A 24,325-nucleotide genomic window follows, 5' to 3' on the forward strand; every position below is an offset into this window, starting at 1 on the left:
ATTTTTTTAATCCTTATTTATTTTTGAAAGAGAGACAGAGTGTGAGCAGGGGAGGAGCAGAGAGGGAGGGAGACACAGAATCCAAAGCAGGCTCCAGGCCCTCAACTATCAGCACAGAGCCCAACGCTGGGCTCGAACTCACAAACCATGAGATCATAACCTGAGATGAAGTCGGACGCTCAACCGACTGAGCCACCCAGGCACCCCTACCTGATCAAATATTTAATTCACTCAAGGAAAACTTTCCTCTAATTCCATTGTCCATATTCTCATTGGTACTTGTCTATTCATCTTATTTTCTCTGTTTCTATTTCTCAATTGACTTCCCAATACAAGATGTATGTGTTTAATTAGATTAAAAATCCTATTATACAGTAGTATGTGGTACTATGTTTTTTTTCTATATCCCTAAAAGGTGAGGACACATCTGTGTTTAGAGGAGTGGGATTTCATTTAAAGGATAAAGTTAACTTTTGTATAATTTACTTCAGAAAATGCTAGCCAACAGAGAATCAAAATAACTAATACTCTTAAATTGGATCATAGAAATCTCAAGATGTATATTCTGGGTATGATGTGATCCACGTAGATCATAGTAATTAAATTAGGCATAAATGTGAAGCCTAATGGTGTTTGAAGTCTGGCTTATTTTTATGCGACTCAGATTGTTTCCCAAACATGGGGATACAATAATAATTGTTATAATTACTACCAATAAAATGTTACTTATTTTCATCAGTTTTTATGAAGGAGAAATCCACTGGGGAAAACATGTAAGACAGACATTGCAAGCACTTTAAGACTACAGTGTGGATAACTCAAAATATTTTGTTACTAAAATAGCATATCATCTACAGGCACAGGAAAATATTTAGAAGTAGAAAAGGAGGACCAAATTTCAGAAATTGAGGAAAATGTTATCATGCTCATTTTAGTGTGTGCTTTTTCTTCTTTACACTGATATTTAATCCCTTGAAAGTTCAAAACCATTTCGTTTTCATTAAAATGCTTTCCTTAATGTATAAAAAAGAGAATTAAAGAGGAACAAATCTGGTATTTAGTGGAGATCAGAAAAGTGACAGTTATATGAATTTAAAGGGAAAAAAAAGTTGAGAAAGGTCATAAAGACACATTTAGAGATGATTGACTACTCACTTTAAATTCCCCCTCACCTTAAAATTCTCTTTCTTGGCCCAAGTCTTGGAGATTTAACGGTTTCATTTTAAAAATGCAAGTGAAATCCCCTTATTGTCTAACTGGTTTCTTACTATTACTTCCAAAATTAAGCACCAAATATTGCAAAGACGTTTTGCTTATAGAACTTTATCATTTTATTAAAGTCCCTAAACAAGAAATGACACTACCTTACCTGAGGATAAAAGTAAACATTTAAATTGAGAGAAATAATACATTAATGGATTGAGTGATTAAAATCTATTTGTTTTAAGGAAAATAAGTGTTGGCTAACATTCACTGAAATAATCCTTGATCACTGTCTTCTTTGAGATTGAGATTGGTAATATTTAGTTAACAAAAATTTATTTACTCATTTATGGAACAATAAGCTTTCATGCAGAAAAAAGTACATAGTCTGTTCTGGCCAAATAAAAGTTCAATACAAAGTTGCATAAATTAATGCCAGGAATTGTTATGTGTTGGAAAAGTTGATAACTTGATAGCTTTGAAAGCAGATAACTTGATTTCAAAAGACCTCTAAAGTTATTTTATATGATAAGAGAAAGTAGCCATATACAGAGATAAATTTCTTAGCTACGTGTTACATAAAGATGATTCCAACTGCAGGAAAGTTTGCTTTGGTCAAGTAAATACTAAAGAATTGGATCTAAACAAGAAAATCACATAACACCTCCAGATGATCCAATTCCAATATAGATGGATTAAAGGTTTAAGTTTAAAAGATATCAAAGGTCATTGGTATGAATATTCAGGGAGGGAGAAGGGACATGAAGATAAAATTTGAGAGATAGATAAAAACTTACAAACTTACTTAGATATATAGATGATAGATATACATAAATAAGTAGATAGATAATGTGTGTTTGTGTATTTTAACTTGAGCGATCATTAGTCCAATATGGGATAACTCAGGAAGAAATTTAGAAAGAAAGTGGGAGATCTGTAAATTACAGCAGACAAATCCATGGAAAGGTATATGACAAATAAAAATCTGAAACCTAACACAGGAAATATAGGTACCTAGAATGTGAGTATATCTATAAGGAAAAGTCAGAAAACATGGGATAGAATGAAAAACAGGAGAATTTTTATCAGAGAGTAAAGTAAGTCATAAATTACAGGGATTTTTTATTGTATTTCACCATTAATATCATACTTAATGGCAATAGACTGAATCTTTTCCTCCTAAGATTGGAACAAGACAAGGATATCTTTTCTCACCTATTCAACATTATACTTGAGGTGTTAACTAGGGCAGTTAGACAATGAAAAATAAATGAAAGGTATCCTACTTGCAAAGGAAGAACATAAACTGTCTTTATTGAAGATAACATAACCTTATACATAGAAAACTACAAAAAGTTCAGTAAGAAACCAATAAGCAATTTAAACAAGTTGGCAGGATACAAAATCAGTATATATAAATCAACAATTTCCAAACACTAATAGTTAGAAACATAACTTTGAAATAAAAATTAAAATTTCAATAATATTTAAATAAAAAATGTAGAAATAAACTTAACAAAAATAGTTTTGATGACAACTTAGAAACTGAACTATACAAAACATTGCAAAAAGAAATTAAAAAACAAAAAGCTATTCAGTGTTCACAGATAGAGTCAGTATTATTAAATGGCAATATTTCCCAGGGCAATCTACAAAATCAACATAACACCATCTGGTTCTTTAAGGGAATTGAAAATAAAATTTAAAATGTATTTGGAAATGAATACTACCCTGAATAGCCAAAACAATCTCATAAAAGAACATCTCTGAAGAGTGTACACTTACTAATTCCAAAACATACTTCAAAGATATAGTGGTTAAACAAATAAAAGTGTGGTTCTAGCATAAGAATAGACATAAAGATAAAACGTAATTGCAGTGCAGAAATAGTCCCAAACATATATGGTCAACTGATCTTTGGCAAGGCGGCGGGGCGGGGGGGTGGGGGGGGGGGGAAAGCCATGAAAATTCAGTGGACCAAAGTTTAGTTTTTTTAAAGAGAAAGAATTGGAAAAACTAGACTTAAAATAAAAAATGATGAATTTAGAACACTACCTCACTCCGGACAAAAATTAAATTATATTGGATTATAAATTAAAATGCAAGAAATTAATAAATGTTTTAGAAGAAATATAGTAATGAATTTTCTAACTCTGGTATGATGGTTAATTTTATCTGTCAACTTGATTGGGCCATAATACACTGATTTGTAGTTAAACATTATTCTGGATGTTTCTGTGAGTGTGATTTCAGATGAGATAAACATTCATAATGGTGGACTTTGAGTAAAACAGATTACACTCTATAATGGGTAGATCTGGTCCAATCCATAAACATATATAGGCATCATGTTGGCTATGTTTCTCTGAAGAAATATATGCCCTGTACTGTATTTGCAGAGCTGAGAGTGTTGAAAACCAAACTCATAATCTCATTTATATGAATGGATGAATTATAACACAAATTGAATGTTCAATCTTACAGGTGTCTACTGTTAAAGTGTGGACATTAATTGGGAAGCAATGAGATTCTGAAAATTGGAAAAAAGACATATAGCAAGATTCTGACAAAGCTAGGGGTCACTGATCCCTTAAATCCTGATGAGTCTTCTTTGCCAGTAGAAGCAGCCTCTCTATCCCTGCATAGGAAGATTAACCTTGTCTTTCTTCAGGAAAATGTAAATGCCTCTCCTGAGGCCATTGCCTTAAAAGATGCTGGTGATTCTCCTCAGGACTCTAGGTATATATCTTCAATATTTATGTGAATTTCATTATATGTTAATTATATCAACATTTTGACATAATAAATATGGAGAAAGGAGTGCATCTTCAGACAATAAAGGTCCAGATCCCAAGAAAATTTGCTACTAACAGTGGAAAATGCCTGTTTGGAGTTCTAGAGAATTGAATGACTAGTTTTGAGGCTTACAATATAAGTCATGAAGTTTCTGGTACATCTACCTATAATGTATATTAATGTAAATAATTTGTGCATTAGAAAAATATAGTTTATATTGTTGCATAGCAATAATCATAGTTTACTCAATCACCTACCTCTATACTTTGTATTTTATAGGGCATTTCTCTTGATTCAATACCCTTCTCAGCATATAAAGAAACACCTTTATGCTTATGTTTTACTTCATAAATCACGTGTTCAAAACCCATTGAAGGCTCCAAGGGCTGAATCCCATAACTCACATTTTCAAACTGTAGTAAGCCCCTACAAATTCCAAAAATAAGTAAATAAATAAAATAATGCATTTTTAAAGTCAATAAAATAAATAAATAACAAAATTATACTGGAACAGTTTTTTTTAACAGTATGTAGATTATTTCGAGTCTTGGTCTTAGATGGTAAAGTAGGAAAAAGTTACTGAATATCCACAAACTTACTGAATGGCACAGAATAGTAACATTATTGATATTCATCTAGCAATTAATATTTCATAGTCTATAAATATCTCAAAAATCTTAATTCAGGATTGGGTAGGAGATATTACAAGAATTTCCATATTGTGATTTTCCACTGACAATTTCCCACAATAAGTCATGCCTCATTTTAGAACCCCTGAATATAATTTTAAAAATTTAAAAACTTTAAGACAATATTATACTTTGTAATTATCAAACTATATAACACAACCTGAGTCCAGTACATGTGCTGATAGTCACCATAGAATTTGGATAACCTTCAATAAACCCTCGGTAGTAGCAAAAATTCTGAAAAATAAAGATAAAATACATAGACCTCTATTAGAATAATTCACGTTAAAGGAACTATTTTCAAATATTTAAAACATATATGTTTATTTGTGTGTATGTGTCAAATATTGTTTCCAAAACAGATTTATAAGATTATTAAATAAGCATTTGGCTCAACTGAACAAAAAGTTCCCAAGTTCACAGAGAATTAAGTACACTTCCATATTTTTCCTGTTATAAATTAAACCTAACATTTGTAGTCATTAGGATCAAAGTAAAATAATCAAAAATTTATTTTTTCACCCCCCTAGACTTAAGTTTGCAAGATAGAGGTAAAAAAAATAAATCCAAAAGAGAACTTTTTTCTTTTCAAAATTACTTGAGTGTAATGGCAGAACAGCTTGCATTAACTCTGCCACTAATAGGGGCGCCTGGGCGGCTCTGTCGGTTAAGCGTCCGACTTTGGCTCAGGTTATGACCTCACACTCTGTGAGTTCGAGCCCCGTGTGGGGCTCTGTGCTGACAGCTCAGAGCCTGGAGCCTGTTTCAGATTCTGTGTCTCCCTCTCTCTCAGCCCCTCCCCTGTTCACGCGCTGTCTCTCTCTGTCTCAAAAATAAATAAACGTTAAAAATATTAAAAAAAGAAAAAAGAAAAAACCTCTCTCACTAATAAATATAAACTTCGGAAAAATAATGTTTTAATTACATCTATAAAGGCAGGCAGGTAAAGGTGGGAGCAAGGAATCCACACTAGAAAGAAGAAAACTGCATTTTCTGATATTTGCACTTGTGTGTGTTTTCACCTGAGAGCGCTCCCCAACACAGGGCAGTGTAAAGTAGCTAATATTCCAACAGCAGCAACAACAACAACAACAAATTACTGACCAGAGTTTGACAGTTTCTAAAAACTGGGATGTGATATATTCAGGGAAGGAGGAGGCAGAGTGAGGTCTTAAAACAGGGTGCTATTAACCAACTTCAGTGTAGGTTATTTACTTACATCTAAATTGAGACTATATGAAAGAAATCTCAAGTAGTTTAGCAGAAACTAAGACCAAAAAAAACTGGAAGAACTAAGGAGAGATTTTTGGCTGTCTCCAAACACAAGAGAGTAGAGGTTGGAAACTCACTCCAGTCAATTGTCTGAGAGAGCGAGAATTAAGAAAGTCACAAGCTCCACAATGTATCATTGAATATAGCCAAGGTATGATTTTAAAATATTGTGTATGTAAACAAAAGAAAAATGTGCTCCTTAGTTATGAGAAAATTCCAAAAGAGAACTGACCCTGAAACAACCAAGGATTTTGCAATTATTTTTAAAATAAAGGAATTACAACAGATATTAAAAATGTGATCAAGAATATAAAGGAAAATTTGGACACAATAAGGAGATTCAGCAGAGAAATACAGGTTATAAAAATGCCAGGTCTAAATTTTAGAACAAAAAATATATTTAAAATGAAATATACCGGGTAGTACTTAATGCACATTGGAGAGGCAAGAGAAAAGGTTTAAAAAATACTTAGAATATGGACCTGTAGAAGTGATCAAATCTGAGAGAAAGCTGAAAAAAAAAAAGCTTTGGAAATTAAATATAGTTGCAGCAACCAGTGGGACAATGTATCTAACATATGTTTAATTGGAGTCCCAGAGAAATGGGAAGAAACAATAGGTACAAAAACAGTTGAAAAGATAATGATTAAAGTTTCCCTAAATTTAGTGAAAAACTGCAATTATAGACAAAGACACTAAATATACAAGTGGACAAAGGCTAGATCATATATAAAAATAGAAATGTGTCACACAACCCTCTGTAATCTGTCCAGGAAATAAACCCCCAGGTTGGCAAGAAATAGCCCAGAAAGCCAGCCTGCTGCAAGTCAGACTTTGTGGGAAGGCACATTGCTATCTCCAGTAATAATCCAGGAAGCTAAACAATAACTTATGTAACAGTCACCCCCAAATGACCAGGACTTGATTAAAAACTGTCAGCTTACCTAATTTTTGTCTCTCCTTCCAAGTTAGGACCAACCAGAGAGAGTCAAATATGCACTCCTAAACACAAAACATAAAATGTTTCAACACTACTAGTTAGTTCACCGACAGCTTTCTCATGCCAACAAGAAGGGCACACCTGAGCTTTCCCTTTCTACCCCCATATAAACCTTTCCCACTTTCCTGCCTGCCTTTGAGTGTCTGCCAAAACTCAAGTGATGGTAGCTGTATACCAAAGTACGACTACTTGGAATAAGTAGACTTTGCTTGTTCTCATTTGTTTGATTTTTGTTTATTTCCACAAGATCTAAGGAACTCATTACAGTGAAATAAAACAAGCCATAGAAACTACTTGTGAAAGTGACCAGATAGTGGAATAAACAGAAAAACTTCAAAGTAGACATCATAATTATGTTCAAAGAATTTTTGAAGGAAACCATGGTTTAAAAAATAGAAGTATGAGGAGCACCTGGATGGCTCACTCAGGTGAGCATCTGACTTTGGCTCAGGTCATGATGTCACAGTTCATGAGTTCAAGCCCTAAATCAGGCTGGTTGCTGTCAGTGCAGATCCCATTTCAGAACTCGCTTCAGATCCTCAGTCCCTCTCTCTGCCCCTCCCCTGCTTGTGTTCTCTCAAAAATAAAAAGCATTTTAAAAATAAAAAATGTAAATATAAAAAAATAGAAGTATTATGACAATATCATATCAAATAGAGACTATCAATAAAAGGTAGAGATTGCCAAGGTAAGAATGGTAAAAACAAGACACAACTATAATATATCCACAGGTACCATGCTTTAAATGCAAAGGTACAAACAGATGGGGAATAAAAGAATAAAAAAGATGTATCATGCAAATAGCAACTAAAAGCAAATCTCAGTGACTATACTAATATCATACAGAATAGGCTTTAAAACAAAAAATTGTTACTGGAAATAAAGAACAGCATTTTATAATAATAACGGGTTCAGGGGCGCCCGGGTGGCGCAGTCGGTTGAGCCTCCGACTTCATCCAGGTCACGATCTTGCGGTCCGTGAGTTCGAGCCCCGCGTCAGGCTCTGGGCTGATGGCTCAGAGCCTGGAGCCTGTTTCCGATTCTGTGTCTCCCTCTCTCTCTGCCCCTCGCCCGTTCATGCTCTGTCTCTCTCTGTCCCAAAAATAAATAAACGTTGAAAAAAAAAATTTAAAAAAATAACCGCTTCAATTCAACAGGAAGATATAACACTTGTAAGCATACTTGCATGAAATAACAGAACACCAAAATGCACAAAGCAAAAATAGGTAAAAGTGAAGGGAGAAATAGACAATTCAACAATTGTAGTTGGATATTTCTTTTCTTTTTCTATCCCACTTCCAACAATGGATAGAACAACTAGGCAGATCAACAAGGAAATACAAAGCTTGAAAACACCATAAACCAACTAAACCTAGCAGACATTTGTAAAACTCTCCACTAAACAACAACATAATATACATTCTTCTGATGTACACATGGAACATTTTCTAGGCTAGACCATATGCTAGGCCATAAAAAAGTCTCAATTAACTTAAAAGTTTACAAAAAATAAAAGTATGCTTTTTGGTAACAAGAGCATGAAATTAGAAATCATTTGCCAAAAATTTGGGAAAACTAACAAATATGTGGAAATTAAATATCACATTCTTAAATAACTTATATGGGTCATAAAAGAAATAAACATGAACCCAGAGAATACTTTAAAATAAATTAAAATGAAGACACACCATAATAAAAAGTAGCTAAGTAAGTGATAAATTTATATCTATAAATGCATATATTAAGAAAGAAGAAGGGTTTCAAATTAATATCCTAACCATCCACCTAGGACACTGGGGTGGGGGTGAGGGGTGGGAAGAAACTAAACCTAAATTGAACAGAAGAAAGGAAATAACAAAGATAAGAGTGAAATAAAATAAATAAGAATAGATAAAAAATAAAATATATCCATCAAACCAAAAGGAGACTCTTTAAAAAGATAAACAAAATTGACAAACCTGTATAACAGCCTTGTTTTTGATACAGAAACTTATTTCTCAGCAAAGTGCAACAATGGATTTATGTACTTGGATTTAACATATACTTTCAGTTGAAAGCAGTTAGTCTAGTTGGAAGATACACATTTATGCTTTCCATCTCAGTAACTTTAACTCTAAATGGTCTACCAAGGGACATAATAATAGTTCCACTAATTTGGAAGATGAAACTTCCAAATGGATACGTTGAAATTCTTATGCCACTAAACATAGGCTCATCTAGTGGCTGGAGTGACTGACTCTGAATACCAAAAGAAAAGTGGTTCCTGTTACCAATGAAAGCAAGAAGGGCTATGTCTTGAACCTAGCTGATTATTATAGCAACCAAAAGAGAGTATAATTAAAAATGCAGATCCTTTCGGAATAAAGATTTGTTCTTTTCAGTTTGTAAATATCCTTAGCAAACTAAGGTTCTGGGCAAAAGCAATGGGAACAGGGAATAGGTAGTAGGGGTAAAAAAAAGCTATAGATAGCAATCATGACTTACTAATGAAGACAATAGTGATTTTGCATACTTTCTCTTTGCTTCCTATATGTATGCATATGTGTTTATTTGTGTATGCTAACCACTTTCTTTTTCTTTTTCCTTCTTCCTATTAGTTTACCTACAAATTGTTGGAAGTTAACTTTATAATTTAATCTCTAGTTCACGTAGTATTCATTGGGACTGTAACTGAATTTGAGGAGAAATTAATATAGCTAGCAATGGACATGATGGCTCTTGTGATTATGTGTCTCCTCAATTGGGGGCAAAGGTGAGAATTTCTTCATTTGTAAAAAGGGTGGCTGAATCTTGTTAAGCAGAAACACAGGGTAGTTTTATTTTACCAGAGTTTAAATGTGTGCAAATGAAAGCTGAACAAAGTTGTGTACTTAGTCCTTATTGATGCATTGGCACCCAGCTTCTAATAAATCTTTTACCTGCTTTGCGCAAATGAATCTAGGCCCATAAATTATTCCTTTGCCAAATGGTACTAAAGTTTTGCCAGTAGAAGGTGCTGGAGAGCATGAGAAGAGAGCTTTGTTTCCCAATTCCAGGGGGCTAGTTTGGAAGGCTCCTGAACAGTGTGCAGCTGATTGCACCAGCAGGGTCCTTCAGTGCCTGATGATTCTTCAGTCCACAGATCTCTGAGTGCATGGTGGTCACTAGCATCCATCAGCCAGTAGTTTCCTCCTATAATTCAGGTCCGTCTCCTTTCATAGCAGAGTGGCTTTCTGAGATACCTCTTTGTGAACAGCTTTCCTGACTAAGCAGATTTTCAGAAAGTTCCAAAGAGAAATTTTACAGCAATACCTGTTGGTACAGCACCATAGTGACTTCCTGCTATCTATCAGACATCCCTTTCTGCACCCCTTCTAACAAGGTTGGGATCTCAACTCTGGATGATGAGACTGTCTTCTTCATCCCAGTACTAGATCTGCTGGATGCTTCTTTTATCTGGTATTCCTGGTTTTTAGAGATCTCTTTACTTCTTATTTTTTATTCTAGTCCCCATTACAGTTGGTAATTCTTTATGTTAAATTTTCCTTGTTCACATTACTATATGGTTTATTTACATTAATTAAACATAAACTAAAACAGTGTCATGCCTTATTTTTAAAAAAATATTTCATTGTTGTCTCACCTTAATGGATTACTTTGTGTTTTTTATTGTAGACCCCTGTACAGTTTCATCTGTACAAATCATACTTTATAAGATCAAGATAAAATACCTGTATCTTTCCATGTGCTTTCGTCTACTTCCTTCCAAAAGTGGTTTATATGATTCAGATTGATAACATTTCTAATTCTTTGGAATAAGCAGTAAATTATATTGACCTTATAAATAGGTTAATTGGAAAAGTTGTAAATCAATAAATAAAAAATCATTTTTAACTCAGCATAGAATAAAATCTTCATTTTAGGAATCAAAATGCTCATTTTTATTATTCTTACTGTTCGATTTCCTTCTTCAGTTTTTCCTGTTTTGTCATTGTCATTTCTTGCACTGCTTTCTTCCATTTCAATGTTCTCTTTGCACTAAAAAGAATGTATACACTGTTGCTATTGTGTGTCATCTCCTACGAATGTTGACTAAATCAATTTTATGGCCAGTTCCACTCAAGTTTCCAACATATTTCCTGAGTTCATCTATCAATTATTGAGAGAAGAATTCTTAAATAAATTATTTTAACAATTTATCTATTTGTCCTTTCACTTCTGTCAATTTCTACCTCATGTAATTTGAGGTCTGTTGCTATGTGCATACACATTATGAATTGTTATGCTCTCCTAGTGACTTTACTTTTAATCATAATGAATATCTATTTGTTGTAGAAAGATTGTAAAGTCCACAACAATGATGAATGGCTTACACTTGTAAGTTCTAGGCACTGGGAACAAATTCTTTCTATGTCTAATGGGATGATTTGTTCTTCTGTAGATAAGTCTGTATTTACCAAGATAATATTTACCAAGGTAATATACCAAGATAATATGACTTTTAGGAATGAAAATCATTTGTAGACTTCATTAAAAACAAATTTGCTGGGGCTCCTGGGTGGCTCATTTGGTTAAGCTTCCAACTCTTGGGTTCAGTTCAGGTCATGATCTCAGTTTCATGAGTTTGAGTCCCACGTCCAGGCTCCGTGCTGACAGCTCAGAGCCTGCTTGGGATTCTCCCTCTCTCCCTCACTCTGTGCCCTGCCCCCACTCACGCTGTCTCTGTCTCTCTCAAAATAAATCAATAAACTTAAAAAAAAATTTTGCCTGCTTTTAACCTAATTTTATAAACTTTCCCGATTTTTCTTCCACTGGAAATAGGCCTGCGGCTTTGGCAAATGTAAGTTATCTACATGGAACCATATATTCATTGTATTTGAAGCCAACATTAACAACTTATTACATGCAGGTTATCAATAAAAAATTATTTGATTTATTTTTTAAATTACACATTTATCTCTCATAGTTACTGCTAGGAAGTAGGAAGTAGAGTTAGGTGTCAGGTATATATATATATATATATATATATATATATATATATATATATATATTTGACAGCATGGAGATTTATGTATTTCTATACTTTACTCCATAGATGACTCACATATATTTGCCTAATGTATTAAGCAAAATTTAAAGCAACTCACCATATGTATTATTTCTTCTGTTAAAAGCTAGTCTAAATAAAAATGCTTTAATTTCAAAGTACTGGTTGATTCACTACACAGAAGTCAGGAAAACGGAAAAAATCAATAGGAATTGGTAGGGCAGTGCAAAGGAAAAAAGTAAAACAGCATTTGAGACATGGGTAATCCCTGCAATTCTATACATACTTATCAAATCTTTTTATGAATTATAAATTCATTGTAGACATTATAATTATAGAATATAGACATTAAATGAAGTTCCAAGTGTTCCAAGTACATCAAAATTTAATATATTCTTAAATGTACATGAAATTCCATGTGTATTTATTTGGTCCTTGAATATTAAACATTAGACAAGTCTTTGGATTCTCCTTCTCTTCCAAGATTTACCTTTCCTGATTCAACTCATTTTAAGTATTTCACAATATATTGCTACATGTACATAAGCACATACATATAAATCATCATGAAATAATAGCTTAAAAACATCATAAACATTTTTGGTTTGGTTCACCATCTGTGTAATAGAGCTAACTTGAGACACATTGTAAGAAGAAAGTTAGGGGTCCCCAGAAAGAAATATGAGACGTAGTTTTTGAGACACAAGAGAAGTCATTTTAGGCCCCAGCTATTTTCTGTGATCAATGCTTTACCAGCTCTATTTGCCCAAGCACACTTCTCCTAGATCTTCTTAGGTGGTATCAGAATCACAAAACAATGCAAAAAAGTCAGCAGTTCAGGGTTTTAAGGGAACAAAGGAAATGAAAAAAACTAACAGTCTCTACCAGGTCAGGAAACAGCCTAATCATATCAGAGACATGAATCTGTGGTACCTGCTACTTTGATGAATTCCTGGATCAGTTGTAGCAGGTTTTTGGTGGAATCTTTTGGGTTTTCTATACACAGTATCATGTTGTCTGCAAAGAGTTAAAGTTTGACTTCCTCCTTGCTGATTTGGATGACTTTTATTCCTTTATGTTTTCTGATTGCTGAGGCTAGGATTTCCAATACTATGTTGAATAACAGTGGCACGAATGTACATCCCTGTATTTTCCTGACCTTAGAAGGAAAGCTCCCAGTTTTTCCCCATTGAGGATGATATTAGTGGTGGGTCTCTTGTATATTGCTTTTATGATCTTGAGGTACTACCCTTCTATCCCTACTTTCTTGAGGGTTTTTATCAAGAAAGAATGTTGTATTTTGCTGAAATGCTTTCTCTGCATCTATTGAGAGGATCATGTGGTTCTTGTCCTTCTTTCATTAATATGATGTATCACATTAATTGATTTGCAGATATTGAACCAGTCTTGCATCCCAGGTTTAAATCCCACTTGATTGTGGTAAATAATTCTTTTAATGCATTGTTCAATCCAGTTGGCTAGTATCTTGTTCATAATTTTTGCATCCATATCCATCAGGGAAATTGGTCTGTAGTTTAGTGGGGTCTTTGTCTGGTTTTGGAATCAAGGTAATGTTGGCCTCATAGGATGAGTTTGGAAGTTCTCCTTCCATTTCTATTTTTTGGAACAACGTCAAAAGAATAGGTGTTAGCTCCTCTGTAAACGTTTGGTAGAATTCCCCTGAAAAGCCATCTGACCCTGGACTCTTATTTTTGGGGAGGTATTTATAACTAATTCAATTTCTTTGCTAGTTATGGGTCTGTTCAAATTTTCTATTTCTCCCTGTTTCAACGACATGCAGAAGAATGAAACCAGACCACATTCTTACACCATTCACAAAAATAAACTCAAAATGGATGAAAGATCTAAACACAAGACTGGAAGCCATCAAAATTTTAGAGGAAAAAGCAGGCAAAAACCTCTTTGACTTTGGCCGCAACAAGGTCTTACTTAACACATCTCTGGAGACAAGATAAACAAAAGCAAAAATGAACAACTGGGACCTCATTAAGATAAAAACTTCTGCACAGTGAAGGAAAAAATCAGCAAAACTAAAAGGCAACCAATAGAAATGGGAGAAGATATTTGCAAATAACAAATCAGATAAAGGGTTAGTATCCAAAATCTATAAAGAACTTATCAAACTCAACACCCAAAAAGCAAATAATGTAGTGAAGAAATGGACAAAAGATATAAATAGACACTTTTCCAAAGAAGACATTCAGATGGCCAACAGACACATGAAAAAAATGCTCAACATTGCTTATCATCAGGGAAGTACAAATCAAAACCACAATGAGATACCACCTCACACCACTCAGAATGGCTAAAATTAACAACTCAGGCAACAACAGATGTTGGCAAGGATGTGGAGAAAGGGAAACTCTTTTGCACTGCTGGTGGGAATGCAAACTGGTGCAACCACTCTGGAAAACAGTATGGAGGTTCCTCAGAAAAATTAAAAATAGAACTACCCTACAACCTAGCAATTGCATTACTAGGTATTTATCCAAAGGAGACAAAAACATTGATTCAAACATACACCCCAATGTTTATAGCAGCACTATCAACAGTAGTCAAATTATGGAAAGAGCCTAAATGTCCATCAATGGATGAATGGATAAAGAAGATGTGGTATATATATGATGGAATATTACTCAGTGATTAAAAGAATGGAATATTACTTGGCAATCATAAAGAATGAAATCTTGCGATTTGCTACAATGTCAATGGAACTAGAGGATATTATGCTAAGAAAAATTAGTCAGAGAAAGACAAATATCCTATGACTTCACTCATATGTGGAATTTAAGAACCACAATAGATGAACCTCGGGAAAGGGAAAGGGAAATAAAAATAACATACAAACAAAGAGGGAGACAAACCATAAAAGATTCTTAAATACAGAGAACAAACTGAGGGTTGCTTGAGGGGAGGTGGATGGGAAATGGGCTAAATGGGTGATGGGCATTAAGGAGGGCACTTTTTTGGGATGAGCACTGGGTGTTATTTCTAAGTGATGAATCACTACATTCTACTCCTGAAATAATTATTACACTATATGCTAACTTTGATTTAAATAAAGTTTAAAAAATAAAATAAATAAGCAAGACCCTGCACTCTTTACTCAAGTTAAGAGAAAAAGCCCCCATCCACTTTATACTGGCTCTCTGAGCATGCCCACAGTCCCTTTCTCTTGTCCAACATTTACTTCTGTTTCATTTTAATGTGAAAATCTCCACCCTAGGAGGAGCACAACCTTCATTAACATAGCACAAAATGCGTGTATAAGGCATGTTTTGTCAGGACGCCTGCACAACCTTATGCCCGCCTTTAGATGTGATGGCAAAGCTCCCCTTTCTAAATAGTCATCCTAAATCCTAAATAAAAAGAAACTGCTCACTCCTGCTTGGGCTTTGGAAGCTAGTCTTTGTGATTTTATTTGTTGCAAATAAAGTTTACCTTGTGTGACATCACCACCTGGTATAGTCTCTATCTGTAACTCACCAAGGAGCAAACTCATGCTAGTTCAGTTACAGCATCATCAAAAGTAAATGGTTAAATTTATTTTAAAACAAAACATAACTCCAACCCTTTGTTTTCTGACATGTGAACCCTAAGTAAGGTGATCGTAGAAAGTCACATAATAAAGGTAAACAGACAGTAGAAGTAATACCTGAAACTGTTGTTCAAGAGGCTTCATACTTCCTGTGCCATTATAACCATAAACTCTAAAATTACGAGGTAAAAAAGCCCTGTAAAATAAAGATATAAAGTATTTAATGGGAAATTTGTTTCCTAAGCTTCTATTTTGATATGTATTCCATTGTATTTATTATAGACAGGTAGGTAAACAGAGTCAGGGTGGAAATAGAGAGAGATTCCTGAAAACATGCACTTTGTTCTAATTTTACTCAAAAACCCTGGTATCCAGACCTTTCTTTACTCACCTTCACACTGTCCTCTAGGCTGTTTTTAATTTTTTTTTAATATTTATTAATTTTTGAGAGACAGAGAGAGACAGCGTGCGTGAGCAGGGGAGGGGCAGAGAGAGAGGGAGACACAGAATCTGAAGCATGCTACAGGCTCTGAGCTGTCAGCACAGAGCCTGACACCAGGCTCGAAACCACGAACCATGAGCTCATGACCTGAGCCAAAGTCGGAGCTTAACCGACTGAGCCACCCAGGCGCCCCCTCTAGGCTGTTTTTTAAAACACGATAGGCAAGTTTTGTCTCAGGGTATTTGTACTAGTTGTTGCCCCTTCCTGGGATATTCTTCAATATAGCTCATTGTCTCATCTGTTTCAAGTGTTTGCTTACATATTCCCTTAGTGAGGCTTATCTTGGCAAGTTTATTTCTTAAATGCCCTTTCCTAGTATCAAAACATAGGATTTCCAAACAATACTTCTAACTTTGCTCTTTATTTTTGCTTACACATTTGTCACCTTCTAACATTAATCCTAATCCACTCATTTCTTATATCATTATTAGTTTCATTTGATAACAATATAAGCAGATTCTTGTCAATTTGGTTTACCAGTTCATCTGAAGCACTTAGAAGAATATCTGTAAAATAGCAAATGGTCAGTAAATAGTGAATTAATGTGGCAAGAATTCAACAAATTAGATGGAGATCTCAAATTTCAATATATTATTTGTAAATGTGGGAAGAATATGCCCTATAAAGACAAACAGTAAATGTAGATATCCCATTTTTATTTTCCTAATAAGCATAATATAAAGATTTTTGACTGCCATAGCAGTTTGGATTTGTTGACGTAAAAGTTCAAGGAGCCAAACCACTGACAATCAGAGCAAAATTTTTCGCATTTTTGTCATACCAAAAAAGAATATGACCCACAGTGGGGTGGGGCTCCAGGAAACACATAAATTCTGAGTTGAAGGAAAAAAAAAGCTACATGTCCATGTTTGGTCAAGGAGAAAGCTACTGGGATGTCTAGAAACAGGCAGAACCCCTCGTGTCAGGTACTCCTAGAATGAAAGTACTGAGATTTTGAGGTGTATCAAATACATAGCTTCTCTTCCTGTAAAATCTTTTGCCAATGTTTGAAATTGTGTGGAGTGGTCAAAGAGCTAAACTTAAAGTCTCTGAAAATAAAAGCAAATATATATTTTTTAAATCAATGATACAGAATCAATAAGCTCTATTTAATTCAGGCATGATAAAAGCAAAGAAAAATCACATCTGATGTTTTTAAGGACTAATGAAAACTAAAATAAAACCTTCAAAGTATTAAGAGGAAAAAGAAAAAAAAAGATGTTACCTTTAAAGAAACAGCAACATGATTGACAACTACCTTGTCAATAAATATGAAGAAAGTCAGAAGATAACAGAATGACAGTTTTAAAAGGCTAAAGTCATTTTTAAAATGTCATCCTAGAATTTATTCCAGCAAAAAAAAATTTTTAAGAGTAGGTTTAGGTAAAAATTTAACACTGAAATAAACCAATATAATTAAAAACCAGCAGACTTGCAACAAAAATATGGAGAATTCCTGAGATATAGAAATTAAGTGCACATAGAAATGGAAATGTCGGAATAAATGAAGAGCAAATTTGTGAGTAAACTTGTGATTAAATATAAAAGAATATTGATTGTGCAAAAAATAATTATAATATCTCATTGGGGTTTAAAAGTATGGAGGATTATAATATCTGAAAAAATAATGAAAACATAGAAGAAGGAAGATGGAATTGAAAGGTTTAATGATCTGACAATATAGGGTAACTGATAAAAGTAATAATGCATATTAGATTCAATAACTCAGAGATTAATATGTTAATCTAGAGAAACAAATGAAAGAATAGAAAAAGAATGTATAAAAAAGAATTTAATTGAGGGGAAACGGTATAAAATAGTAGATTCATTAAAATGAACACAAAAGAAAAAAGAATATAAAATAAAATGCACAAAAGAAAAATAATAAAATTATTTCAAAAACTAAATGGAAAATCAAAGGATCAGGAAAAGCAATGCATCTTAAAACTGTTGAACAAGGCTGGACATCAAGAACTATTATAAAGTCATTGTAATTAGTATGGTATGGTATCTCATTAGACAAATAATGCTCAAGAATAAACATATAAACTAGCAGAAGAGAAAAAAGGTATCAATAAAGAGACCCCCCTCATAAATAGTCATTTGATTTATGACATTGATTATAGTACAGTGAAGAGAGGTTGTGTTTTCTTCTCAATGGCCTTTTCTGATTCCATAGGATGCTAATATGAAAAATAATTAAGTCTTCACCTTTATGTTCACAAAACACATAAATATCAATTCTGGATGAATTTAGAGTTAACTATGAAAATGAAAACAATAAAAACCATTGAAAGAAAATAGTAGATTGGATGTATGACTGTATGTAAACAATGATTTATTTTAAAATATGAAAAGAATAATACCTACAAAGTAAAAAATGATAATTTGGACTGCATTAAAAGAAAGAATTTCACACTCAATAAAAAATAGACTGAATAGGGGCGCCTGGGTGGCGCAGTCGGTTAAGCGTCCGACTTCAGCCAGGTCACCATCTCACGGTCCGTGAGTTCGAGCCCCGCGTCAGGCTCTGGGCTGATGGCTCGGAGCCTGGAGCCTGTTTCCGATTCTGTGTCTCCCTCTCTCTCTGCCCCTCCCCCGTTCATGCTCTGTCTCTCTCTGTCCGAAAAATAAATAAATGTTGAAAAAAAAAAAATTAAAAAAAAAAATAGACTGAATAAAAATGGAAAGAAAATGATAGAAAAAATGTAGTTTACAAATACTAAACAACAGATAGTGTAACTATACATACACCAGATAAAATTTAAGAAAAACTAATTACTAAAAAATAGCCACATCATAATATTAAAATTGTATTCACACTCAAAATTTATACAATTTTGAAATTATAATCTCAAAAATGTAATTCAAAATTCACATAAGGAAACTTTAAAATTTGAAAATCATTGTGGAAGATTTTAACACATATATATTACTAAATAATACAACAAATAGAAAAATCAATGTTGAATATGAAAGAATTTTATGATTCAAAAAGAACACTAGAACAAGTGATTATGGAATATATACTATTTTTTAGTACATATAGGATAATTACAAAAATTGAATATATATTACATCACAAAGTTAGTCTCAACTTTTAAAGGATTGAAATCAAAGAATATTTTGTGTTCAAAAATTACTAGAAATAATAACTAGAAAACTGCCACATATATTGATATTTAGAGATAATGAAATAATTCATGGACCAAAGAAGAAATGTAATATAAACTTGAAAATGTTTGCTAATAGTCAACCAGAGAAAATTCTACACAGCCAAAGATGTAAGGGGCAGCTAAGCAATATTTGGAGAAAAAAGTTAGCCTTAAAATTTTAAACTAGAAAATTTAAATGGTTGATGAATAATCAACTTAGAATTCATTTGAGGGAGCTATAAACATAGATCAAAATTAACACACAAAAAAAGTAAAAGCAAAGCAATAATACAAAAATCATATAATGTGGATGATAACATAAAAATTAGTTCATGAAAAAAGTTATTAAATTAGCAAAGTAATGGTGAGATGTGTCAAAGAAAAAAGAAAAAAAGATGAAATGATATTAAAATGCAAGAGGGTGACTGACCTTAAAAATACCAGTCTTTGAAAAAGTAAGAGGATACTATGACCAACTGCATACCATAAATTGAAGTTAAATTTAAATAAATGAATACCTAGAAAAATATAATGTGTAAAAACAGACTCAAAGAGCAGAAAAATCTGCATAATCATAGTACCGTTAGAGACATTAGATTAATAGTCAAAAACATCTCTACACAACGGAACTCCAGGTGAAGTTAGTTTTACTGGTGAAGAGTACCAAACATTCACCATTTCAGGGACCAGAAAGAGATGGGATAGAAAGTGAAAAGATAATACGAGAAAAGATCATTATAAGTTGTAATTACAAGCTATAACCAGAGGGTTCACTCACAGCTGGTCAGTGGTAGACTTATACCTATTTCTAAGGATGCTTGGATCCATGGGAGGGACCCTTACCAAGAAGCAAATAAAACAGATTGATTAGTAAATTAAAATATTCTGTTTAGAGTAAAAAAACAAACAAACAAACAAACAAACAAACAAAAAAAAACAAACTCCCCTAAAGGTCTGAATCAGCTTTCCATGATGTTATTGAAAAGATACAGATTAACTGTCTACATACATTTGTCTTCATTTTGAGTCTGTAACCAGTGGGATCAAAGCAACCCAACAGTTAACTTGAACCTTGGATTTCATGAGAATGATATATCTTGTACATATTTTGGTTTTTGTCAGTGATTTAGAGTCAAACCACCTTCTGTGCAACTATGGGACCTCCCTAATATTGCCCTAGCTTTCTTCTTTCCTTCTTCCTACTGTTGTGGTGCAGTGTATCCTTTTTGAAGTACATGTGAATTGTTATGGTAATAAATTTTTTCAGTCCTTTCAGTTATACAACCCAGTGTAATTTGTACATAGACCAATCTTAATTATATTTGGACATAAAATAATTCTAAATAAAATATTAATGAATGCAGTTGATTAAATAATAAGTTAAAACCTGGTAGGATGCATTCCTGGAATAAGGATCAATTTAATATTAGAAAGTCAATTACAATAACAGATTAAATAATATATGTTCATAAACAGATGCAGAATTGATAAATTTAACATCCATTAGCTATGGAAATAGCAAAGAATGGAGTGAATGTCTTTATGACAATCAAAATATCATCTTTAATTATGAACACTGAAATCATTCTATTTGACCTAGTGAACAAGAAAATAAGGTACTCTGCCTCAGCTTCTATTTACTATTGTATTATGCTTGTGGTTCCCTGTACCCAGTAAAAAACTAAGAAAATAAATAAAACTCCTATGCATTAGAAATAAAGAAACAAAACTGCCTTTATCAGATGATAGAATTATAAATGTATCTAAAGACAGATTATTTTTTTGAGCTTCCAGAGAATTCGGTGTTTGCTGATGTATATTTACTATATAAGGATCAATTGTATTCCCATACACAAGAAACACATTTAGAATCTGAAGTTTTTCAAATGTGACTTTTTCAATAGCCTCAAAAGTGTGAAATACTTAAAAAGAAAATGCAAATAAATTTGCAAAATCTTTAAGGAGAATGTCATAAAAATATATTAAGTACTATTAAAATCTGAATAAATGGACAGATATACCATGTCATACACAGAGAAATACTTCCCTGTGTTTTGTTTTTTGCGATGTTGTTGGGTTTTGTCTTTTTGTGGGTTTTTTTTGGTATTTTATTGTAAAATGATTAGTTCTTCCCAAAGTGCTGTGTAGATTCAAAGAATCAATACCCCGGACATTTCTTTGTGGAAGAGTTGATTCTAAAATATATGAAAATGAAAAGTACTAAAGAAAAGACAGAAGGACCTTGACTTTAAGCTATCAATATTTATTACAAAGAGATAAATTGAGCAAAAATTTTAATACAGAGGTCAGTAATACATATATATCCACATATACGTAATATATACAGCAGTCATCACAGATATAGATATATATATATATATATATAAGATTTAATAAAATTGACATCAAAAAGTCATACCAAAAACTAAATTACTCATCTATCTCAGAGCATGCTCTAAAGTCAATTTCTTGTAGAATAAAGACATAAATATGAAAGGCAAAACTAAAAATATTTTAGGACTGTGTAACATTTAGTCATGGCCTTGGCGTAAAGGGGGATTTTTTATACAAGATAAAACTATAATTTAAATAAAGGAAAAATTCTCTTTACTAAAATACCTTAAGTGTGAAAACAGAAGGCATAGAGTAGGAGAAGTTATTTGAAAAACACATCATGAACTAAAGACTTCTGGGCAAAAAAATCAAAAGAATTCCTAAAAATAGGAAAGAAAAGGTTAGATTAGAAAGCTCTTTTGTAAAAGTATAAATATCTTCCATAGGTGCTTAACAAAGAAGAAAATCCAGATAGCCAACTGATATATTTTTAAAAAAGTATCCAGACTTATTTGCATTTAGAGAGATACATATAATAAACATCACATAATCAACAGTTATTGAAAACTTAAAAGATCTCCCATTATTAATAAAATATGCAATTCAGAGGGGCATATAAAGTAGTATAATGCTTTAGGAAAATTGTTTAATAATTATTACAATGCCTCTATTTTAACAATACAGACTATCCTTAGTTGTATATCCAGAAAATCTTGTGCACATGTGCCAAAGAACACATATGTAAGAGTTTTCATATTTGAATATTTTAATATCTCCACAATAGAAAAAATGGAATGTCTAAAATAGCAGGATAAATTGTTGTATAATCATGAAATTGAATACTATTCAGTAATTTAGATTCATTTATTTAGAATTCAAAACAAATAGAAATATATTGCTTAGGATAATTAAATAAAATCAAGGAAATGGTTATCACAACAATCTTGAAAGTAGTTACAAATACTGTATAGCTTCTAGAATACAGTCAATGTGTATACATGACTTCATAATTATTCATTTAACTGCACAAATACATTTTATCTATTTTGATTTATACTTAATATATTATACAACAACAAATATTAAAACAACAATTAAAAGGCAATTGGTAGTGACTTTTGTGAAAGACAGAAGATCCAATCTCCTATCTCCATTTCCACTATCAATACACAGAAATGACTGATTGACGATACTAATACATTTTTTAATATAGCACTACACTTTAAACAATAAAGTGGGTTGACAATGCCCTATAGGCCAAAACCTGCCCACCACGTTTCTTTTCTTTTTTAAAAAAATTATTTTGAAAGACAGCATAAGCAGGGGAGGGGCCAAGAGAGAGGGAGAGGGAAGATCCCAAGCAGGCTCTGCTTTGACAGTGGGGCTTGAACCCACGAACCATGAGATCATGAGCTGAGCCAAAATTGAGACTTAGACACTTCACTGACTGAGCCACCCAGTTACCCCCCACCACTTTTAAATATAAAGTGATATTAGAATATAGCTATGTCTATCTATTTTCAAATCTTCTATGCCAACTTTCACAATGACAGAATTCAGTGGTTGCAAGAGAGACCATACGGAGTTCACTCTAAAATGTTTACTATCTAGCCCTTTGCAAAAGGTGGACTGACTTTTGCTTTAAACAGAATGGTCAAAGAAGTGAAAACAAAGACTAGTTCTGCAGTTAAAAAAGTAAGCAGGTGACACTGCAAACTAGGTCAGAATCTGGACCAGAATTGTACCTTAGGTATGGAAGGTTAAATAGCCTCTGGTCTCTAGCATGAAACACAGTGTGGGCTTTCCAGTAAAGAGCATAGAGCTAGAAATATCCTCAGAAATTTGTAAACAGAAGGAGAAAGAATCAATACCTGCTGTCTGTAGACAATGGACAGAATGAAGCTACCCAATCTTGACCATGGCAGAAACAGCATCACATGCAAAAACAAAAACCCTAAACTACATCTCATGCAAATGTGGAATGGATTACAAATTGCCCCATCATTGCTGAAACTCTGAGATGATAAACAATACAAACATTGGAGCCAGCTAAATGGACCCACCAGGAATGAAGCAGAAACATCTATAAAACCCCTTACTTACCATAAGGTTGCCACAAAAGCCTTCAATTTGTAAAAATGCAGTATGTGTGAAGGCACAATAAAACATGTGGTGCCTGTAGTATTACTCTCAATATGCTCATCTAGATCCATTCTTGAGTTTGGCAAGAATACCTTTGAGCAATGTGATAAAATTGGCGTTCTAATTTCATTTGACCCCTAGGGGATTGCCAAGTTGATGTGACAAGGCACAAATTGCTGCCAGCTCTTTACACAGTCAAAGCCTCATAGGCTGTTGAGAGTGCAATTGATACCACTTTGTTTCTATATAAACTGTTGGCTAAGTCTGAAACCAACTAGTTACCAAGATACCATGAGTAGGAGCTGTCAGGATTGAGACACACCAGTAACAGTGGTCACTGAAGGCTTCAGGACTCCACCAGCAGGGGTTCCTTGGCCGCACTTTATTCTGTCTCCTCTGCAACCTAGTATTATTCACTATATTCTCATCTGTTGCATATACAATGAAAAACTACAATGAAAGTTTTGCATTTACTTCGATTATAGATTTGATCATATCTAAAAAGTTAGGTTCTGTTTATGACTACTTTCTTGACATTTTACAACAATATTTTGAATTTTTCTGAGCCAAGACTTATTTGGTGACTGTGACTTAATTCTCCAAAAGCTGGTTCTTTGATTAAACATTTGTAATTATATTCTAATTTT

General features: G+C 33.2%; 1 protein-coding gene across 1 annotated transcript in view; it reads right to left on the reverse strand.

Moving 5' to 3' along the window:
* Nucleotides 1-24,325, reverse strand: part of ADAM2 (ADAM metallopeptidase domain 2) — a 146,439-nt gene that overhangs the window by 114,146 nt on the left and 7,968 nt on the right. Inside the window, exons 4-6 of the mRNA XM_040453573.1 lie at nt 15,663-15,741; nt 4,849-4,925; nt 4,257-4,425 (exon numbers count right to left, since the gene is read on the reverse strand). Of these exons, the coding sequence (XP_040309507.1) occupies nt 4,257-4,425; nt 4,849-4,925; nt 15,663-15,741 (325 nt within the window). The remainder of the gene's footprint in view (nt 1-4,256; nt 4,426-4,848; nt 4,926-15,662; nt 15,742-24,325) is intronic.

The sequence above is a fragment of the Herpailurus yagouaroundi genome, unplaced genomic scaffold (genome assembly GCF_014898765.1).
Source record: "Herpailurus yagouaroundi ecotype Mexico unplaced genomic scaffold, PumYag 28, whole genome shotgun sequence".
Classification (NCBI taxonomy): domain Eukaryota; kingdom Metazoa; phylum Chordata; class Mammalia; order Carnivora; family Felidae; genus Herpailurus; species Herpailurus yagouaroundi.